Source organism: Odontomachus brunneus, unplaced genomic scaffold (genome assembly GCF_010583005.1).
Source record: "Odontomachus brunneus isolate Ranch 3 - 2012 unplaced genomic scaffold, Obru_v1 Obru_scaffold_242, whole genome shotgun sequence".
Taxonomy (NCBI): Eukaryota; Metazoa; Arthropoda; class Insecta; order Hymenoptera; family Formicidae; genus Odontomachus; species Odontomachus brunneus.
Window position 1 is genome coordinate 184,448 of NW_022639692.1, and position 21,673 is coordinate 206,120.

Sequence of the window (21,673 nt, forward strand, 5' to 3'; positions counted from 1 at the left end):
ATATATATATATATATATATATATATTTGGCGTAAACATATATTTTCATTAAAAAGTTAGTGAATTTGCATTTTCGCATTTATATCGCTCCTAGAATATTGAGGCAACAATTGCATCTGATGCTGAGAAGCGAGATACGAGAGAGAAGGAGAAAGAGAATTCGTGTATATTTGAAATTAAGAGATATAGATATCACTACAAGTGTCCAATTAACGTGGGCGATAATGTTAGCGCTCGTTCGCTTAGAGCTGTATCCGTATTATTCTACTTGAGTCGTAATAGCTACGTTTCCCGTTATAGCGATGCTTAGTATTCAGACCGTGTTTCAAACATTAGAAACGGGCGATACTTAAAGCAACGCAACGCAGAGTACACGAGGACATCTCATTTCGAAGGAGAATTAACAAAAAGAAGAAAAGAAAAATATTCATCGATTAATAATATCATGTATATAAAAGTGAATGTAAGATATACGCACCAATTTTCATGATCCAAAAATAACGAGAGACTTTGAGTTGCTTTTTGTCTACGATATGTTTCATCACAGTTACGTGCATAATACAAATAGTAGTAATAATAATAATGCAATAATAAGAGTATAAAACAATTATTTATGCTGCTTCAAACATTAGACATCTTTGCGACAGCGATAAACGCTGGACTAAATGAGGGATTTATGCGATAAATAAAAAGAAGCGCTATATCTTACTAAGAGTAGCTTAGCAAGGTATAAACATGTTTCGTGAAATTCTAAAACAAACGAGCCAGTTCGATCAAGACATTCTATAAAAGCTTACGTAAACCCGTCGAATGAACTCTTTCCTTAAATGACTACGCATTAAATTAAAGCTAATGTACACAATTCGTAATTGCCAATATTTAGCGCGAGTTTGTCGTGTCGACTATGCATGCGTGGCCCGCACTACGACACGTTACCAGTATCTTAACTTCTAATAAATTATTTACATCATTTGTATGTGTTAACGCATTCGGTAATATTGACTTTCAACAAGCAACAATGATTCCCTTGTCATATAAGTTGCACGGCAATAACAACACTCGCCGATTGCGTTACGAAGGCTCTGAACGAAAGTGTTACAGCATTACGTTTATTTAAAAAAAAAAACACGCTCGATTTCGGGATATCAATTTCTGTGAATAAATAAAGAGTATTATTGAAATACGCTGTCGAAGATATAAAATATAAATCGACGCGTTCAACGTTTTCGTCATACATATGTATCGCGTATATATCTTTATTATTGCGAATTTTTAGATTTATTACACAATCGAAGATGTGGCCTTCGATATTAGTGTCATCATCGGTATACTTTTATACTCTATAAGTTATAACAACTTTCATTAAAATGACGGACAATAACTATATTTAACACTTGCGTTCAGAATTATACATATGTACAAACTTTCTATTTTTTCTTCTAAGACACCGACTTATGCATCTCGAAACACTAGAATTTTCCAGTATTTCTCTATTAGAGCGAGCACTTTTTTTGTATGTGTATATCTCTCATCCGACGCTAAATCCTATTACTTGACGGATAACTGATATGGAATTAATTGACTGTGCATTATGTTACGGTATTTAAAGTGGAATTGAAAACTTCCAAACATAACTTGCATTGATATAGTGCGAACTGATTCCCCCCTCTCCCCATATCGTTAATTAGCTACATTTATAATTTCGAGATTCTTGACACACTTTAATGTTGTCAGTTTCATGTTTCGATAAAAATTCTGTACAAAGTTGTTGTTATAATAATAATCGTAAGCTTTGGAAGATTTCATCTTCCACAAATACTTGTGCATGTTGCATCTTATATCCTAGTTCGAATAATGACGTTAACTCTTTCATGAACTTAATGAAATTAGTGATTTTAATTGATGAAAACTTTGATGAATCTAAGAGTTAAACGTAAAAAAACAGATAAAATGATTAAAATATTTACCACGAAGGAATAATAATTTTCGCAATCTGAGACAATTGCCCGAGTAATATTTGAAAATCGATATGTACAGACGTATCGAGTTTTTTTAAATTTAAATTTTTTAAATTCTTACTCGAACTTATGTTTAAAAGAAAACTACTTGGTTTCAATACAATTTAGACATTTTTTTCTTGATAAAGTTTCTGATGCAACCAATGGTCCAATGAAAGAACTTGTTTTTTATCAATCCTTACTTTCATAAGTTATGTTTCCAACTTCATCGAGAAAAAAGAATTATCGAAAAAATTATTGAGACTAAGTGTACGCATTGTGTGATATGCAAGATATCGGTTTACGATCGCTAATCCATTATTGCGATCGCCAAGGCCATTTAGACGTTTGTACACGAGTCAGAATGATTTCCCTGATAGCTTACGTATTAACACTTTCTTTCTAACAGGACTATCTCGCAGGATCTCCTAAAACTTTTCCTTGGTGGTTTACGAGTATAAAGAATGAACAACTTTCTCTCTTATATTATTTAGCAACAGCAGATATCGTTAACCCCTTGCATTGACATTTAATTGACATTCACACGAGACATATGTCTATTTAAATCTACGCTCAGAGAGAACAAAAACATATATTACATTACGTGCCTGAGACGTACTGGACAATTTAGGCTCGTAAATAATAGAATGTCTGGGAGACGTAATTCCAATGCAAGCGATTAAATGTGATCGTAAAAATTCGGGTGTGCATATATATATATATATATATATATATATATATGTATATACATATACACGCACCCACACACACACACACACACCCACACCCACTAGCATACTGGAAACGATCATGCTGAAGCTGTGAGAACATACCATATTATTCAACTGCGAAGCCACAAGTTTCTTCAACCGCCTGCGTAAGCTTGTCAAGCATCTTTTGATAATTCGGATAATTTTGTGGTATGTCTATTCTATTGAAACAGGTATGTGCTTTTGGTAGATTTTCGCTTGGAGCATCAACGACGTGGATTGTGAAAAGTCGAGGACCTGCTGCTCCCGTTGATCCTACACAGACAGTAATGAAGTATATATATGAAACAGTGAATTTGAATGTGAATGCTAAGTTAATAAATTATTAAATATGCCTAATTCAATATAACATGCATAAATATTAAAATGAAGTCCTAAAAAATGTTTAAAATATTCAACATATATTTTATAGAACATATATTAATAGAATAAAACAGAATATTTTAAAATATTTATACTGTAAATAATATTAATAATATAAATACTAAATTAATAAATTATTAAATGCGCCACATACAAAGCAATGTGCGTAAATATTGATCTGAGAGAACCTCAGAAAATTTTTAAAAGTATTTAACATATTTTATAATGGAATAAAATAGAATATTTTAAGACGCATATATCAATGTAATTATTGGTATTTGTATATTGAATCGCTTGAAAATATACCTTGCAATGCTTTGAATCCTTGTAACGGGACTCTGGAACTGCCGGTAACGAACTGAAGTAATCTCGCCCTCATTTCTTCGCCATACGACTCTACTATCTGCCAAAACCATTGCACAACCGGTGTATCGGGTGTACAGTGCTTAAGTCGAGTATGCATCTTCCAATCGTTTATGTCGATAGTGCCGAGACCACCGATAACTAATTCCAATTCACGTTCGTCGAACGGTCTTAATAACAGTGGAGGAATTAGTTCGTGGAATCCTTTCTGCAACGCTAAGAACTGTTGCTCAATACCGCGCATAAATCGATAGTTGACGTATAAACGGACGTATTCTCGTTTGTTCTCCTCTGTTACCGGAATGTCTTTACCCCCCGGCTTCAATTCGTGATTCTTTAACACTCCAAAACTGCTGTGTTCTACAGAAAATGTTGCATCCAATACTCCATCTATGCTATTTTCTCTGATAACATAAGATACAATAAATTAAAAATTTCAGAAATTGTTCTCGAAGCAATACATACGAATTAATATGCAATATATCGATTAATTATGGAAGATATGTAATTGGATAGATGAAGACATGTCACTTACAGCATCCACGTAAGGCTTCTATGCAGTTCCGGATCGACACCCTCGATATCACTTAGTGTTATAGCTTTGTTAAGCAACATTTTATAGAACGGAGTTGTGAAACCACCATCAATATGATGGCCATGAAAAACAGCAATGCCTATAATCCTCCCGGCGAAGTGGAAGTACGACAAGTGTTCGGGATTTATGCCCGAGTCCGGGTTAATTTGAAGTGTGTAATTGTCGTCTCTCGAATATTGAAAGAGTCCGTATTGCGGATTTAGCATCTCATGTGATAACAGATACAACCATTCACGCGCCACGCCGCCGTAATCGAGGCCTTCTTCACCGCGAAACTTCACCATAAGTCTTTTTCGCATATCTTTCGGACGCATCTTCATTATCAGTCTGTATGATTCCTGTAAGAACGAGATGTTGTTTGTGAGTGTGATGCGCACGTTGAACTCGGGATAGCGTTCACGATTCTACGCATTTAGCACGAGATCTTTCAGAACAAACAGGGAATGCGTTACATATAACACGTTATACATTAAAATAATTCTCACTTCGAATATTTCGTTTCTCGACACTTCCAGCCGGCAGTGACCACTTTGAGGTTGAAGGGCATTTAATTCCGCCCGAAGACACTTCAATTTCGCTACTAGATCACGTTTATATTTTGGCAGTAGCTCGTTATCCATAAGTTCTTTAGGCAATTCCGACACTGTTTGAGCGTTTTGCGGTCGCACATTTTCCACTGAAAGAAAGAGAAAGAACAAGGAATTTATCACACACGAACGTTTAGATATTTCGCACAATTCACACATGTACGAAATTGAGGTCTCCGATTTTACCGTTCCTGAGAAGCATAAGTCTTCCGAAGTGAAACGGCATTTTTGTCAAACAGAAGACAACCTAACAGCTCGACGTTACAACTGAGACTGAAAGTCTCGTGTGTTCTTTCTACTTAAGTTGTCTTCTCATTACTTAAAACGAAGCAGGAACTTTCGAAAGAAGGATATGTATGTGGACGAAAGACGGAGGAAGGAAAGCTGGAAGAAATGTGAAGGATAATTTGCAAAATAAAATAGAGTACAAAGAGCAGATTTTGACAATGAGACTTAATCGTTCAGGTAGACGTACTCGCAGATAAGATAAAATTGTGACACGCACACAGACACAACCTTTTGTTTTGTTTTTGTAGAAGCAAGCTGATTATGTGATTCATATATTTCTTTATCAAATATGTAAGATGCATATAGACTAGAGATAAGACTTTACATAAGATTTCATACTTGGCATCATCAATGCTCTTTAGCTTTGATTCGAATATTTCTGAATCAAACGTCGTTTTCAAGTATTCGCGTAACAACGAAAAGCATATCAAATTTTCACGCGCATATAACACGTGTGCGTGAAATAATATATTTCTTCTCTCCTGCTTTATAAAAGAGCATGCTTTTAAGAAATTTGGCGATAACTCACTTGTCGGGGAATTGTTGTTACTTCCGTTTTCATTTCTCGTTGGCTGCTGCGGAGTGTTAGGCTGAACTATTGGTGAACTCGTGGTATCCGCCTCGGCAGTTTCGTTCGTCGTAGAATTGCTTGCGTTATTAGTCGTTTGATTATTTACGTTATTATTTTGCCTCCTACTATCGGCAGAACAATATCGTTATATCTTCATAGTAACAGTTATCTCTAATAACAATTATGTTTGTCTGTGACAATTACATTTCTTATCTATTCTATGTACTTACTTCAAAAGATTGCTTATTATTTGACTGGACAATCTAGGATCAGTAAATTGCGTCGTCCGGTTATTGTGATCCACAAAATACACCCGTCCACTTTGGGTCTGCCTCATTTCCCATCCACTAGGAAGAGGACCAAGTTCACTCGTCAGTTCATTAGCTTGTAAATCACGTGGTATCCTTGGGTCATGCCAAGTAGAAGATCCAGTAGGTACATGATAGAAGTATACTTGACCTTGCTGGGTCTTTCTCATCTCTATTTGCACAAATAATAATTTTGTAATAATAGAAAGCATAGAAGATTGTACTTTTTCATGCTTTTAATATTTAAGTCTCAACAAAGGTTTCAGTTTAAAAAAAAACAAAGAGAGTAAAAATATAAACAGCGAAATTAGAGAGAAGACAATACGTCACGAAGGTCGACGAGAAAAGATATCGAATACTGTCATTGAATTCGTACCGTAGCCACGAGGTAAATCCGGCGGCTGCGGGGGGTCAGTTCGTCTGTCGCTACTTGGCATAACATTATTTCTATTTCTGTTGGTGCGATTAGGCCTTCGCGGTTGGCCGCTATTAAGGCCGCGTTCTAGTCTTCCGTTGACATTTTGATTGCCGTTCTGTTCATCGGTTCCTCTGACCACGCGTCGTTCTCTCACAGACGACGCTGGCGGTACATTTCTTATGTTCTGCTGATTTTGTTGTTGCGTCGGTGTGTTCCTCGGTGTATTCTGCGCCGAGCTGTCCCTGCTGGGAGTTTGACTCGGTGTCCCGTCGCCGTTCCATTCGGGCGAAGTATGTCGCGCAGGGCTCTCGTTTCTCACGTTCGGGGAGCTCGCGCTACTGCTAGGAGACGTCGGTTCCGACGACGGAGGCGGTTCGGGTGTTGTCGGTATAATAGCATTAGGTCTGTCGATTATCAATATCATCCATATAAATCTCATGTTGCACGCGCCAGTGTTTCGATCGATATCGCATAAAATATAATTACCTCATAATAAAGAACAATTTTGAATAATAATTGTAAATACAGGATGCCTGAAAATTAATGATATGCTCATTGTATGCAGGCAAAACTTGTCAAACTGAATAAAAAAAGTCCTCTATCATTTTGCAAATGGCCATGTAGATTTTTAATTATTAATTAAAGAAGATTGATACGTTTTATCGCACACAATTACATACCAGTCTTCTTTAACTGATAACTAAAAATCTACGTAGTTATTTGTAAAATGATAGAGGATTTTCTCGTTCAGTTTGACTCAATGTACAAGCACACGACGGCAGACGTTACCATCACAGTTCATCTACCGTATCGCGTGTGATCATTCATCAAAGTTCTCTAATTAATATTTTCAATTTTTACGTGTTCGTTTGAGAAATAATAAAGGAATTTTATGTTCAGTTTGATGAATTCTACCTGCACACAACGGGTGTGCCACGAATTGTCTGACACCCTGTATATTTATAGCGTATAATTATACAGATATTTTTATTGGAAATTCATTCGTATATATATCATATACACTAATAATTATAATATGCGCTTATAATTATAATTATACGTATATAATTATACTTATAATATGCGCTTATAAATGCATATCTAAAATCGTTATTCGTGCATATATATTCGCCATTATCGGAACTTCAAACACACAATTAATACAGTACAATTGATACTCATAGATGTGAAATATTACCGAGCATTTGGACGGATCCATTGCGTGCTTTTCGTATGGTGATTTACATAGTAAAGCCGGCCACTTTGCGTTCTCCTCTCTTCCCACCCGTCTGGTAAGTCATTCGGACAACTTAAATCTCCGAGTACATCCACCACTGCATTATGACAGACTGTATTGCTCACTGCACCATTGTGACCATCTCGTGATAACAAGGACACTACAATTTGCCCCTTTACGACGTCTGTGTCGTCGGAATGAGCCTTGCATAAGTCCAATCGTTGATCTAAAAGTATACACATGTCGTAAAAAATAACTCTAGAAGAAAAAGGAGAAAGGAAAGCATACATAATTACAACGTACACAAGATGTCCCATTCTCCTAAATCGACAGATATAAAGATATTCAATATTGATTTCGAAAGTCTGAGGAAATATTGACACGAAATAATGCATTGTTTGATCAACTGTTGCAAAAATCTTAAATTAATTTGGATTCACAAAAAACGAGGTACATGCAACATAATATTCGGGCTTAATTTGGACTTAATTCTTTTGAGTATGAATGTGTATACTTTGCATATTTGTGTTTACATTACTTGGCATTTGTGTATACATTGCTTTAGCTTGAATACATCTTGCTTGAAAATCTATTTTCACACAAACACCATGTATTATAAATCTTGATATATACATATGTACATGGACAACACACTTATAATAGGATTAAATATAATGATATAAAATAAACACATACATCCAGTATCCTTAAGTCTTTGAATGGTATTCGATAATATGCGTACACATCCCAGAAACCCTCCACCCTGCTTTTTATGAATCTTCCTATAATTCCACACAGATATAGTGATCCCATCGTTTTTCCCAATATATCTGTACGAACAAGTAACAGTGAATTATTTTCTTGATAATATGCTAATATATAATAATATAATAATATGATAATAAATAAATTGTATATGTATTTTGGTTGGATTAAAATATAGCTACTCACAAGTCATAATGCTGATTCCATTTAGGATCAAGGGTGGCTTTACAGGTGTCTGTACTGTGACACTGGCCAGAACCATCAACAGTAATCTTAGCAAAAGGATCAGGCAAGCCTAAAAATTATTATTTGCTTCATTATTTATTTATATCCTTATATGTGTGCACCTTGAATTTCTGACAAAATATAGTACTCACGAAATAAATCTTTTCTAGCAAGATTACGGGCGCATAAAACTGTAACATATAAAAGCATTGTGATTGAATTTATTCCAATAATACGTGAACATCATATTGAATTATTTCAGTTCTCATATTTTACACTTTTTGATTGCCAATATACAATTTATTTTCCACAAATTACTACATTAGCACATCCTCACAAATTAATTGTACTTTTTCCAGATTTTGCATTTGCATTTGAAACATACTTCTGCATTAGCATTTGAAACGGAATTCATTAATAATACACAAAAGAAAATTAAGGGCACATGAAAGTATCAGAGATGCATGCAGCTTGGAATGTGCTGTGTATTCTTTCTGTAGTATCCCCGCTAGAGAATCCGATTTAGCGGTCTTTATTGTAGTCGGTGGTTAACTGCGTTAAATACAATAGTACGGAGAACACAATGCCCCAGAAAATTCCTCGTGCGGGCCCTGCCAAGGCCACTTAGGCAGGCCAGCTAAAATGACACATCAGACTTAATGACTATTCGGAATTAGCGTTTTCAGCGGCCTCCCGGGGAGTGTTCGCGCAGTGGGGCCACGGGAGCGAGCATCCGTCGAGGGAGTTACTATAACCAAGGGACTAGGGAGCCACGGCTCGCGTCCTTTGCCCAGGGCACGCGATATCATTTTATCTTGGAGCCTACGACTTCCCGTTTGACGTTTCGTCGGCGCAGTGACCCCCCGCGAACGGTGGTCACGGCGCGGGGCCATATTGAATAATGCACAATAAAAACAGGCCGAACGCGAGAGGATTTCTCGTCGGCGCCTCCGTCGTGGCTCCGTCGTGCCGCGACTTTCACGCTCGACGAGACGGGACGGAGGCACGGTGTACACGGCACTTACTCGTCAGACGAATCTTCGTGGCGCCGTTCCTCCTGCTACCGCCCGGATTCGACATTCTGCACGCACATTTAACGCTTCGCACCGCGCAACGGCGCTGTAATTGGTAAATAAAAGTCACTCGCGCGACTATGCGAACTTGCGAACGCGCGACGGCGACGCACTCGCCCGCTTCGCACCCACACCAACGTACACTAGCTGACGCTCGTCGCGCTACATACACAGCACTCTCGAGCCACCCGCTATCGACTGCGAGCGCTCGCTCGAACGCTCGCCAGCAGCTCGCGCGAATCGATCTGCGAGATCTCGAATCGAATTGCGAGCGGGGGCGCTGCGAACGGAGACGATGCGCGCGTGACCGTTACGTTTCTCTCTCTTTTCGGCGACGGCTTTCCGACGATTACGCGGGATTTGCGGTTCTCTGAGGTATTATTTGCAATTAAACCTATTTATTGGGAATTGAGGGTGAAACGATGATATCCACGTCGTCCTCGATGTATTCCGCGTTTCGCTCTCGCTATTGGAACATCTCCGTGCGCGTTTAATCAGTCTTTTTGTCCATTATTCGAACGTTTAACCAAAAAAGCGACGATACGTGTATGTGCATAATTAAGGTAATCAGTGATGCAATTCTGTAACTAGTTATTGCAGTTAACGATAGTTTCATTATTGTTGCGCAGTTTTTTCGTATCGTAAAAAACTACGTAACGATAACGAGACCATCGTTAATTGCAATAACGAGTTACAGAATCACACGTTCATTTTTTTCCGAGAATTCCCTTACCTTCAATTCCTTCATCTCGCGAATTTCCCAAATGTTCTTCGAAACATTGATTTGTTCCGATCTAAATTGGCCCGGTTTATTCCCGTTTAGAGAATTTTTCAAATGTTTCTGACAAAGAGAGACTTTCTCAAAAAAATTCATAATTCTAACAAATACAACAGCTTTGTTTCTTTATATTAAATAAGAATAATACAAGAATAATATAACAATTTTATCTTAATAGAATTCTTATTTTTACTGTGTGTAGCAGGCTCTCATTGTTAAATAATTTTTCATGTGTCTTTATAATAAAATATATTATTTCATGTACATACATATTCGTGCCGGTCAAAAGTATGAGATCATACACACAGATTAAAATGTTTATTAAAAATTATTATCTGGGAATGATTATATTCGATATTGTATATATAATTTTTAGTGCCCTCCCCTCTCCCCTTCGGAAACCTAGTCACCTTAATGGGTTGCAAAACGGTTTAGACACAATGAGCTTTTATCAAATTTTCAAAATTGAGAATCATTACTGACGAACTTGCTCTGTAATTATATTATTATCGTGTTTTCTGTATTATTATTAGTATGCTCTGTATTATTATTAGTATCGTGTTTTTAGTGGCATTGTTAATTATATTTTTATTGCATAATTCTATCGGTAATGATTATCAATTTTGATAACTTTAATGCGTCCCAACTTCATTGTGTCTAAACCGTTTTACAATCCACTTTCGACATAGTTCTGTCCCCGAAATGGCCAAATGCAACGCGTAGTTTCGAGTTCAAATTACATCATGTGAAACTTCCAGCACTTTGTTGTATAACGAGCGTGTCTGGTTTGTATAACGCGATAACGAGTGCGTGCATGCGTGCGAGACGCGTCCAAATATTTTCGCGTTTTGCAACAAACGCGCCGGAGTGGGAGGAGGAAGTGTCGCCGGTGTAGGCGAGTCAAGGTGTGAAAACATTCTCCCACACATCGTCTCATTATTTCCTTTTTATTGTTGAAGTCTTAGCGTAGAAACGTACAAATCAAAGATAAATACACACGCGAATAGTGAAAGGACAGCGAACGATACGGCCGTCGCGACGAATGTTTCAAGCGTCGGAATACGCGCAAACAAACGGCACGTCGCAATAAGAATGTGTCATGATACTGTCGTATTCTGCTGCTTGTCGTACTTAACACGATAACATGATTTAAGCTTACGAAAGTGCGATATGAGCACGTTAATAACCTTTATAATATCAACTGGCCTATTTCTACGAAGGGACTGCCGCTACTTCTTATTAGTATTAGCATTTATTAACATACAATATGCATGTTCTTAACTTCGTCGTTTTTATATACACTGAGAGAAAAAGTATTTACGAGATGAAAAATATTTATTCAGTGGGCACCAATGGCACATTTACTTATGCACCAAAATATAATTAATACCAACTAATACCAAATAATTTTACAGAGAGGAAAAATATTTCTCAAGTGAGCAGATATTCTTTTAAATTTTTTTTTTCTTAAAACTTTGGCTTTTCATTAAAACAATTATTTTTAAATTAAATAAAAGTATTTAAATTTAAGTAAATATGTTATTATAGATTCAATAAATAAATATTTTGTATGTTTTAGATTTTTTTTTTCTCTCAATATATAACACACGTTACATTTTGTACTATTATCGGTAAGGCACATTTGCGTTGTACTTAAAATACATAACGTGATTGATTCGAAAGTATCTGTTTATTGACAGAAGAAATGGATATGTAATGAATAATTTACTCCGAGTATTTTCAATATAATTTCGAGTTGAAATTCTCTGACAAATTAAGCGAATACTTTTGTGATCTCAATAGCACGGAGCCTGTGAGAAATCGCCATAAAGGACGAGTATCGTTCATATTTTACGAAGTTTTATAAATTGCGCTTTGCGCAATTCGGAAAAATCCGTGATTTAGGTGTTTCGCGATTGCGGAAAATTTGTTTCATTTCGTGATAACGTCAGACATATATTGTCCTCGAACACGTCTGGGAAGTCTTTGGCAGTATCGTCCCTTACAGATTAAATGATTCCGCGTTCGTCATCGATCACGGAATGTGTTAACACTGATTGCCGACTGTGCAGTCCCCGTCGTAATTAAAGGCGACTTGTTTCAGTTCTCTCCGCGAAACGTGAGGAACGCGTCCATGAGGAAGATGACACCCTCGATGATGCTGATGGACCCCTTGGCTAAGCCAGTATCGCGAAACGCTGACCTGTGGCTCAGCTTGTGGAAAAAGTCGATGTTCAATGCGCCAGCAGCGATAAACAACGCACATCCGATGAGCGAAAAGAAGAGGTCCTATAAGGTAAGTTGTTTCTCAGTCAGCGTTAATTAACTCTAAGCTACGCAGCGTGTACTAATTTGTTTTTCGTTGCCACGTATGTGACATTTATCACTCACACATTGTGGGTAATTTTTCCTCTATAGTATTTATTGTTTTAATTTTAATCATCACGCTTTCATTATGATGTTTGAGAAATGCAAAGATAAATGTCTACGGAACATATAGAGGGATAAAGATATTTGGACGCACTATCCTTTTTTAAATGATCTTATATGAAAGAGGGAAGTACTGCTACTAAATATTGCTGAATTACTAAATTGCTTCAATGTGAGCTCTAATTGCTTCAATTAAAGCTCAAGTAGAGTTAACTAAATTGTACTCTACTTTGATATATTAATACAACAGAAATTATATTTAATACAAGCACTTGTCTTGCAGCAATATTTAGCTTGTCAAAGTTTACCTTAAAAAATAATCGCACATATAAATATCTCTTTTACCCTTTGCATGTTCTGCAGTATTTGATGCAGTAGAAATTTGCTTTAACGTACCACACGGCGATTCACCGGTGTTCCCATTACGCTGCCGATGAACAAGCCGACCAGAATAATTAGATATCCACCAAATGTGCCCATGGTTATCATCGCGGTGTGATGGTCTCCCGCGTTGAAGGAATTATAGTGCAATCCAATAAGGATGCACACCAATAGCTGTGAACAATAATATGTATTTAACAGAGGCGGACATTAGTTTTCAACTAAGCGCTACGCTTTCTCTTTCTTTCAATCAGACTCAGACTCTCGTTCATCCTCTACCTTCATTTAACGCGCCTGTGGTAACCACAGCGGTAACGGTTTTTCACTGTCTAAGTGAAGGTGTGAACGTTGTTCGCGGAACTAGGTCGAGCCGAGAAAAGTACAGCGACTCTCGATACTATTATAAATAAAAGATTATCCACTCGACGTCCCAGTTGGCATAAAACTTTTGTTTCCAGACAACAGGTCAAGAACTTATAAATCTAATAGCACGATATAGCACGTCGGATCATTAACACAATTACGCGTAAGAATAGAATCTACTTCAAGCGTATCGTTAACTATGACTGGCGAAAGACGCGATCGTTACGTCCACGAGCAAAGTAACTAGATCTCAGAACTGAAAAAGAATTTTCTGAAAGTTACTCTACAGTTATATAAAAACACCTTGCATGTATTTCTAAATTTTTCTTTTAATAACAAAGAGATTCAATTTTTATTTTTCTGCATCATATTTAATTTTTTTTATTTTTTTTTTAAGAAGAAAACAATTAGCTAAAGTTATGCGATCCAAACCATAAAATTATAATTTTTAAATTTCTGTTTACCAATAGGTAGTGTCAATACACGTCTTTCTACATGAAAAGAGATTATTTCATCTTCAACAAAAAAGAGAGATTATAGGCGTCTAAAATTAATTAAAAATAGTTTTTATTTTCTACTAGTCGTGCCACTTTTATTCATTTCTTTTTAAGGATTAAGCTTGCCAAATATGAATAAAGAGCAGAAAATTGATTAAAATTGAAGCTTGACTTCTTGAACGATTGCGAAAAAATTTAATAAGTCAATAAGTCTGAGAAAAAATACTTGAAAATTTATATTTATAGGATATACAGTTTATTTACATAGAGAAAGAAACTTTATTCCACAGAAATTAGCTTTATTTCATAAAAATAAACTTTATATCCTACAAATAAATTTTCAAAGATTTTTTCTCAGTGTATTTTAAATCGTGTATCAAATTTCCCTCCTAATTTTTTTTTGAAAAGTAGTATTTCATGTAAGTTGAGTCATTCTTGCATAACTACAACTAATTAATAATGATAAAAAACGCTGACGAAAAGTCATGGAGAAATGTAGAGTGAATTTAGAACTACGACTGCAGTTCACAATTATGTAATTTCCCTCTCGAAGCCCACTACGGCGTCAACGTTAAAATTCAACCGGTTAGCCTTGACGCGATGAACACACTGGTACTGTACAGTGTATCTCAAAAAGTCGAGGGGTGAATCACCCACGTGCACGTCGATAGGCATACGATACGTCGCATTTACTACAGCCAGCCGCTCGTCATTAAGGAGTGCCACTGGCACAACATTGTCGATATAGATATCTATTCTGAGGCAGCATCAACCGTAGAAAGTAGCACAATGAATTTTCATTCATACGTCTCGTTGATTATTACGATCGTCGAATCAAACTTTTATCTTACTGATTTTTTATTCTATGTAAAATACACATTATCATCGTTATACATACATTTTACACTTATACATTTATTGTAGATATATCATCGTATATATTTTGTATTTATATGCAACATAACGCGCATTAATAACATTTATCGTGCAACTCTATTTTATCCAAAATTTATTATTAAATATGCGTGACAAAATATTTTCTGCTATTTTCATCGCGAAACCAAAGTGGGACAACATTGCATCGTTCAAAAACTTCATTATGAAACCAAATAAGAATGATTAAAATTTTATACGAGAAAACGTTGCATAATATAGGCGCGTAATTGAAATGTCATGACTATAAAATTGAGAGTCAACATTAATTTTTTAGTAAAACTAGGTAAACGTTTATCTGAATAATTTGAAATATTGATTTTCCTTGTTTAACGAGCAACATTTTCTAAATTACTAATTCAGCCTCATTGTTTTATATTTTGATATCCTAAAAATACGAATATATTGTTAGGAGCTTTAACTAGTGCAAAATTAGCGTACATAGAGAGAATCTTATAATAAAAATATATAGAATTTTGTAATCAAGTAATATATCGATATTCTGCCGTAATTTATCATTTCATTTTATATGCGTTACACTAAAAGAAAAAATATCTAAGAAATAAAATTTATTTTTTAAGTAAGTACTATAATAACAATTAATATTTACTAAAATAGTTTTCATATAAGAAAATATATTTTTTCTTAAAATCTAGTTTTTTATTCTGTTTAAAGAAAATAAAGAGAATTTATTCTCTATTTAAAATATTTTAATAAAATTTATTCTATTTAAAAGAAACTTAGCTTTTTTTACTCTCAGTGTATTTATATTTTAAAAACTGAAATGTGTGCTATTAAACAATTTGCTATGTTTCTAACGAAATTTTTACAGACTTTTTTACAGACTTTACGAAATTTTGACAGTCTACTTCTGCACTACTAGAAACATCATGAAATTGGGAAAAATTTATACGAAATAAAAATTATAATATTCTCTCCACGTACGTACGTATTTTTATACATGGGAAAAAATTTTCGATTAGATCAATCAAATTTCTGGTGAAATATGAACGAACCAGACATTGCGATTGAAGTTACCAGAATTTCGTTCAAATTGACAAGATTGTGAATGACTTGAATAGAATTCTGGTAACTTCAACCAAAATTCTCTCGTTTATTCATATTACACCATAAATTTGGTTAGTGAAACCAAACGTTTCTTCCGCATATAAGACTAAAAAACAGACCCAGTCCCGAGAATTTACTGTAAAGTTGAGATTTTATAACGCTGAAAAACACAACCGAGAATGGTGCTGGTGAATTCACGTTTTTAAGCGTTACAAGACACACAAAAGACCGAAAGTCTCTCGCATCATGGCGCGTAGCCGCAAAGAAGCCTAACGGAAACCCTCATACCGGTCGACTTCCGGGCAACTTGGTGCGACCGTAACGAGAGGAGAGAACGCTCTTGTACGATAATCAGCGCCGATTATGTCACTCTCCATTCTCGTCGCCTTACGAATCACGAAAGATATGTAGCGCGGAATGCCGTGCGCTACCAACAATGCTCCGACTGCGATCTGCGGACGATTTTCCCGGTCGGAAAAAGCGCGATCTGGATCGCAAATGGAAGCGAGCGATTCGAAATTGGGTCGGTCGATCGATCGGAAGGAACGGCGCAATGATGTTAAAAATAAATCCAAGAGCACAGAGTATGGCGGTGGCTTTCGGAGGAGGCTACGGCGACCTCGAAGATAATGTTTCTCTTGCGGCTCTCCGGGAACACGTGTTGCGAGAAACGCCGAGCGATCTACCGTAGACAGATTAATGCGTTTCGATGTCGATCTACAAATCTTTCTTAAAGCTTGATTTTATGTGGTTATAAATTCTAATAATAATAAACGGTTTCTCTCTCTCTCTTTCTTTCCGATAGAGAGCGCATTTGTCTTATATGCCGTTCACAAAAAAGTGGTTTACTGGAGAGGTTATTACGTGGCGTGTTATTCCGTAAAAAAAAAGAAAACAAAAAATAAGAAACAAGAGTCTACGACTAGCCATTTACGTTTCTAGTTATGTTAATAGACATTTCGTAACGTTGTCATCTCATACAGCTGGTTGAGTTCAGAAGGAGTTCACGGTTGAGCCGTGAAGAAATATCTAATTTACGATGTCGATGATTTTATTTTGCTTGTGATGCTACGAGGTCTGAGCGCTTTTACAAAACATACGCTTTGTATTTGTCATTTGAACGATTGCGTTCATTGATATGCATTACTAGTTTGCGTTTTACAAGACATTAAGATTGGTACTACGAAAGTGAAATGTAATACTATAACGTGGCGATTATATGTAGAAATTGCAGATACGCAACAAAGTTTGTATGTGTGTTGGTCATACTTATTATACTTACGAGTTCAAGGAATTTTATAATCGATAACCTCGTGATGGTAGCCATTTCGTCTGATCTGCAAATTAAAAGAGAAACAATAAGTGCACAAGTCAACGACGTCACTTGTTGAAATGAATAAGAATGTGTGTATATATATGTATATATGTATATATATGTATATATATGTATATATATGCATATCCGTTCGCAAAAATTCACGCACTGAGAAACGACACGCGGGACTGCAAAGTTATCCGGTGAATTACAGTTATGTGTCTATTGACGAACCCCAAAGACATGCACACGCAAATATAACGGCTACAAGCGCGGTATGTGAGTTGCATGAAAGTATAATGAGAACTATAAAGAGGAATAGAGACACGACAATCGATGTGAGTCGCATAAAAGTAGCCGGAAGTACGTGGTATGTGATTCGAGAGACACGTGCTTCTTTCTAGACGCGCTGAGGGCATGCACGTTATTGTGAAATAATAATGCAGCTTTAACAATGCGACATGTTATCGGTTAACGCGATCATAATATTGCATATAATTAATATTATATATGATTGCATAAATATTGCAAATATTATGCGAGATTTAATGTAACGAATCGTTGACGAGGCATATCTCACATTAAAATATGAAATTTTGACATAGAAATTAGCTGGATTTTTTTTCTCTAGAATTTTAATTGTCATTAGACAAAATTTCTGTCGAGAATCATTCTCGAGATTATATATTCTCGATTAACAATGCGACGTATTCAAGCATTATGCGAGATTTGATATAACGAATCGCTGTTATATATTAGTTATATACAAGTTATGTATTGAAATATGAAATTTTGGCACAGAGATCAGTTGGATTTTTTCTTCTTTTTTTTTTAGAGTTTTAATCGTTATCATAAAATTTCTGTCAAGAGTTACTTTCGATCAATAACACGATGAATTTAAACATTATACGAAATTTAATATAACAAATCGTTGACGAGTCGTGTCTCGCATTTAATTGTGATATTTGGACACGGAAATCAGCTACATTTTTAAATTTTATTAGAGTCTTATTCACAAAATTTCATCCAAAAATTGATCTCGAGTATACATTTTTAACCAATAATACAACGTATTGTCGACTAGCGCTCACAATACGTGGTTAAATATGTGAAATTTGATGTAACTAATCGTTGGCGAGTCGTATCTCACGCATTTAAATATGAAATTTCGACACAGAAATAAGCTAGATTTTTTTCTTTCTTAGTTGTCATCGCAAGCATTGTTTCGGACGACATAAGATCAATGCGAACGTAACGCGTCGCCGAAACTTTTAATCGAACAGTCGTGTCACACTACAAAAAATATAAAAAAACTACGAGAAGCATGTCGTGAATCTCTAATTGCGAATTTTTCCCAGGAAATAAACACTTATGACATATAATTGCATGAAGCTGCGATAAGCGTGGCTTAGCATTTCTCATGTGGAATCGTCATGAAATCGTTGACCGCGAAAGTATCAACGCCGAACGCGCGTCGAGAGGAATTGCTCCGCGGTGTTGTCAAAGATAGGTAAATAGCACGTGCTTAATTGGCGCTCAGGCAACACTTTACGTCACCTCGTTGAGTGACTTGAGCGAATCGGCACGTATGACGACCATGACATACCGCAGATGGGTAGAATATAACGAAACTGGTAAATATAGCGCGGCGTGTGCGCTGCATATTTACATCGCGTCACTGAGCAATAGCGTGAGTATGTCAAGCGGCATAATGAATTTTTTCATCTCGGCACGTTTGAGTCATCGGACTGAAATTGATACGAATGACGTTCCAAGCAATCCTACTGATAAAAGAATATGACATCGCGCGAGTAAAATGCGAACTTCACCGAAAATAGTCGACATATTTCCCGGACTGTTTTGGTTTGAAAATAAAACAGATTATTTTTTAATATTATTAATTCATAAAATGCTTAAATACCAATTATACAAATAGAGATACATATTTATTTTATCGAGTCACGCATTGTAGAAACTACACTGAGAAAAAATATCTAAAAAATAGGAAGTATTTATACAATATTTTCCTAATATATTTTCCTAAAATCGTTGCTTTTTGTGCAAAGCAATTGTTTTATTTAAACAAAAGAATTTAGAATTTTTTTACAAAAATCTAGATTTAAACAAGTATATTGTTAGCATCCACCGAATAAATATTTTTTATTTTTCTAATATTTCATTTCTGAGTGTATTAAAAACGAAATAATAAAACTGAGAAGAAAATATTAATAAAAATTGCCAATATTTAAAAAAGTGTCGAGTCTGGTCAAATTTAGCAAACGCTAAATTTTGATTTGGACGACGCGGCGTCAAAACTTTGTTATTCACGACACGCAATTACATCGGAAGGCCAGCGGCGTGGATAACGAGATCTTATTATTATTCTCTCAATAACCGTGATTTCGGGCGATCGTAATTGCGATGAAAATCAGGCATCGAGATGTAAATCGCGGTCACACAGTACTCAAGAAGGGCAGCGCATTTTTTGTACCGAAAAGGAAGACACTTTCACGCTGCTCGCCATTGCCTTGACTCCGTTCTTACAATTTCCTTACGAGACGAATTGTGTCTGTTTCTTTTTGCGAGAAGAGTACTAAGACAAATCGCGCGAATTCACGCCACAAATTTTTCATTACGTCCGCACAGCGGACGTGAACGTCTCCATTTGTTGCTCTAACGTCGTGCTCGAATCACTGCAAGGTTAACCGACCCACAAATTAGCACATCAAAGGACGCCTCATGAACAAAGAAACGCGAGCAGATGTTGAAAGTACTTAAAGATCTTGGGGTATGTTGTGATATTCCTAATTTTTCAAAAGCGTGAAAGAGAAAAATTCGTTGAGACAGCAACGCGTCGTAGTGCGTACTTACGTGGTCGCGCTTGTTACGATTCACCGGTCACACAGTTGCTCGCGAGACGAGGGTTCAACGGCGACTGATGCTGAAGACCGACCACGCATTGTGGAGGCGCGTCAGCCAGCCTCGATTTTTACGATCGACGGAAACGCGCCGTCGGCTTTAACATCATGGTGTGCTCACGCATTGGGTGGAGTGTACACACATAAATGCTAAACGGGTCAGTGACGCTCATTTTGACGCTCGGTTTGACCCCAAAAAGCGGATATCTCCACTATAACCAGACGCTGACATAATTTTTCACGAGGAACGATACTAGAATATGAACGACTGGACGCGATCGACACTTATATAGCTCTGATATAATTATAACATTTCGTAATACGAAGGTTCTCAGAGAAGTCTTGAAAATTTGGACGCACGAGTGTGTGTATAGTCGTTGATACTTTGAAACATTCTTCTTATAATTATTGTATAATATGAAATAAGATTCCTGAAGATTCTAAAAAATTTTACGCACGGGCAGTCGCTGATATTTTTGAAAAATGTATTTTTCAAATTCTCTTAGGGCTGATATTTCTTAATAATAGTTTATATTTAGATTTAAGTTTAAGTACTCTTTAAATATTTTGTTAAGGAGTTTCAAATTAAGTCTAAATTTAAAATGTTGAAAAAAATCAACATTTCGAGTTTTAATATTCTATCTCGCACGATCTGTTTTCCTCGTACAAAGTTTTTGTTTGTACTTGTATTATTTACGAAAACCGAGATATTTTTAAAGTCCTTTTAGTCAATTTTACCACACACACCTTTGATTGCTGAAAGAGTCATAATTTGCACCGATAGCGGTAAAATCATCAATTAATCCAAAAACATACACATTGTTTGCCTTAGTCACTTTACTTGAAATTTATCGCTTATGTTATCGTGAAGATTTCATTAGAGGCAATTGCTCACTTCGACATTTCGCGATTTTATCATAATAAAATATAATTTATGAGATAAAAGAGAAACTATGAATCGGATTGACAATTACGTCGATTCTACGCGTCGAGCGTGACATCACGTTGCTTGTTACACGCTTACATCACGTATCGTCATGGTGCGAACAATATATTATACGAGGCTGACGCTCCAAGTTTCATAATGATTCACGTTCAATTTCCAGTGCACAAAAGATGAGCGTGAGAGATTTTTATATTCATACATATTTGCTTGTATCAAGGTTACGAGTAATTGCTTTTTTAATTAATTATCATGTTTAATTGACGATTAATATGAGCCAATTTAATTGGAGACTGTTTCATTGACAAATTACGGATCTCAACAAATTCAATCGAAGACTGTTCGTTTGGCGATTGATTTCAACGAATTCAATTCAAGATTGTTCAAATGAAGATTGATATGAGCAAGGGTAATTAAAGATCGTTTAATTAATGATTGATATGAACAAACTCAATCAATACAATCAAAGATTGTTCAGTAACGATTG

General features: G+C 36.0%; 3 protein-coding genes across 4 annotated transcripts in view; 1 reads left to right on the plus strand and 2 right to left on the minus strand.

The window, feature by feature from the left end:
• Positions 1–150: 150 nt before the first annotated feature.
• Positions 151–9,719, minus strand: LOC116852628 (E3 ubiquitin-protein ligase SMURF1). Of its 2 annotated transcripts, none has more exons than XM_032833171.1 (12): positions 9,513–9,719; positions 8,640–8,678; positions 8,449–8,557; positions 8,194–8,327; positions 7,459–7,723; positions 6,219–6,664; positions 5,765–6,014; positions 5,493–5,656; positions 4,574–4,764; positions 4,029–4,426; positions 3,437–3,897; positions 151–3,022 (listed from the first exon to the last, which is right to left on the minus strand). In XM_032833171.1, exons 1-12 carry the CDS (start codon positions 9,565–9,567, stop codon positions 2,835–2,837), a joined length of 2,700 nt encoding a protein of 899 aa, XP_032689062.1. In that variant the 5' UTR covers positions 9,568–9,719; the 3' UTR covers positions 151–2,834. The 2 variants fall into 2 exon arrangements, with proteins under 2 accessions (XP_032689062.1, XP_032689060.1); XM_032833169.1 differs by having other exon boundaries at positions 5,493–5,659.
• Positions 9,720–11,269: 1,550 nt separating this feature from the next.
• Positions 11,270–20,358, minus strand: LOC116852636. Its single transcript, XM_032833184.1, has 4 exons — positions 20,197–20,358; positions 17,293–17,347; positions 13,165–13,323; positions 11,270–12,627 (listed from the first exon to the last, which is right to left on the minus strand). The coding sequence occupies exons 2-4, from the start codon at positions 17,335–17,337 to the stop codon at positions 12,439–12,441; spliced, it is 393 nt and encodes a 130-aa protein (XP_032689075.1). The 5' UTR covers positions 17,338–17,347; positions 20,197–20,358; the 3' UTR covers positions 11,270–12,438.
• Positions 12,498–21,673, plus strand: part of LOC116852629 — a 104,836-nt gene continuing 95,660 nt past the window's right edge. Inside the window, exon 1 of the mRNA XM_032833172.1 lies at positions 12,498–12,634. The gene's annotated coding sequence lies outside the window, so the exon portion shown is untranslated. The remainder of the gene's footprint in view (positions 12,635–21,673) is intronic.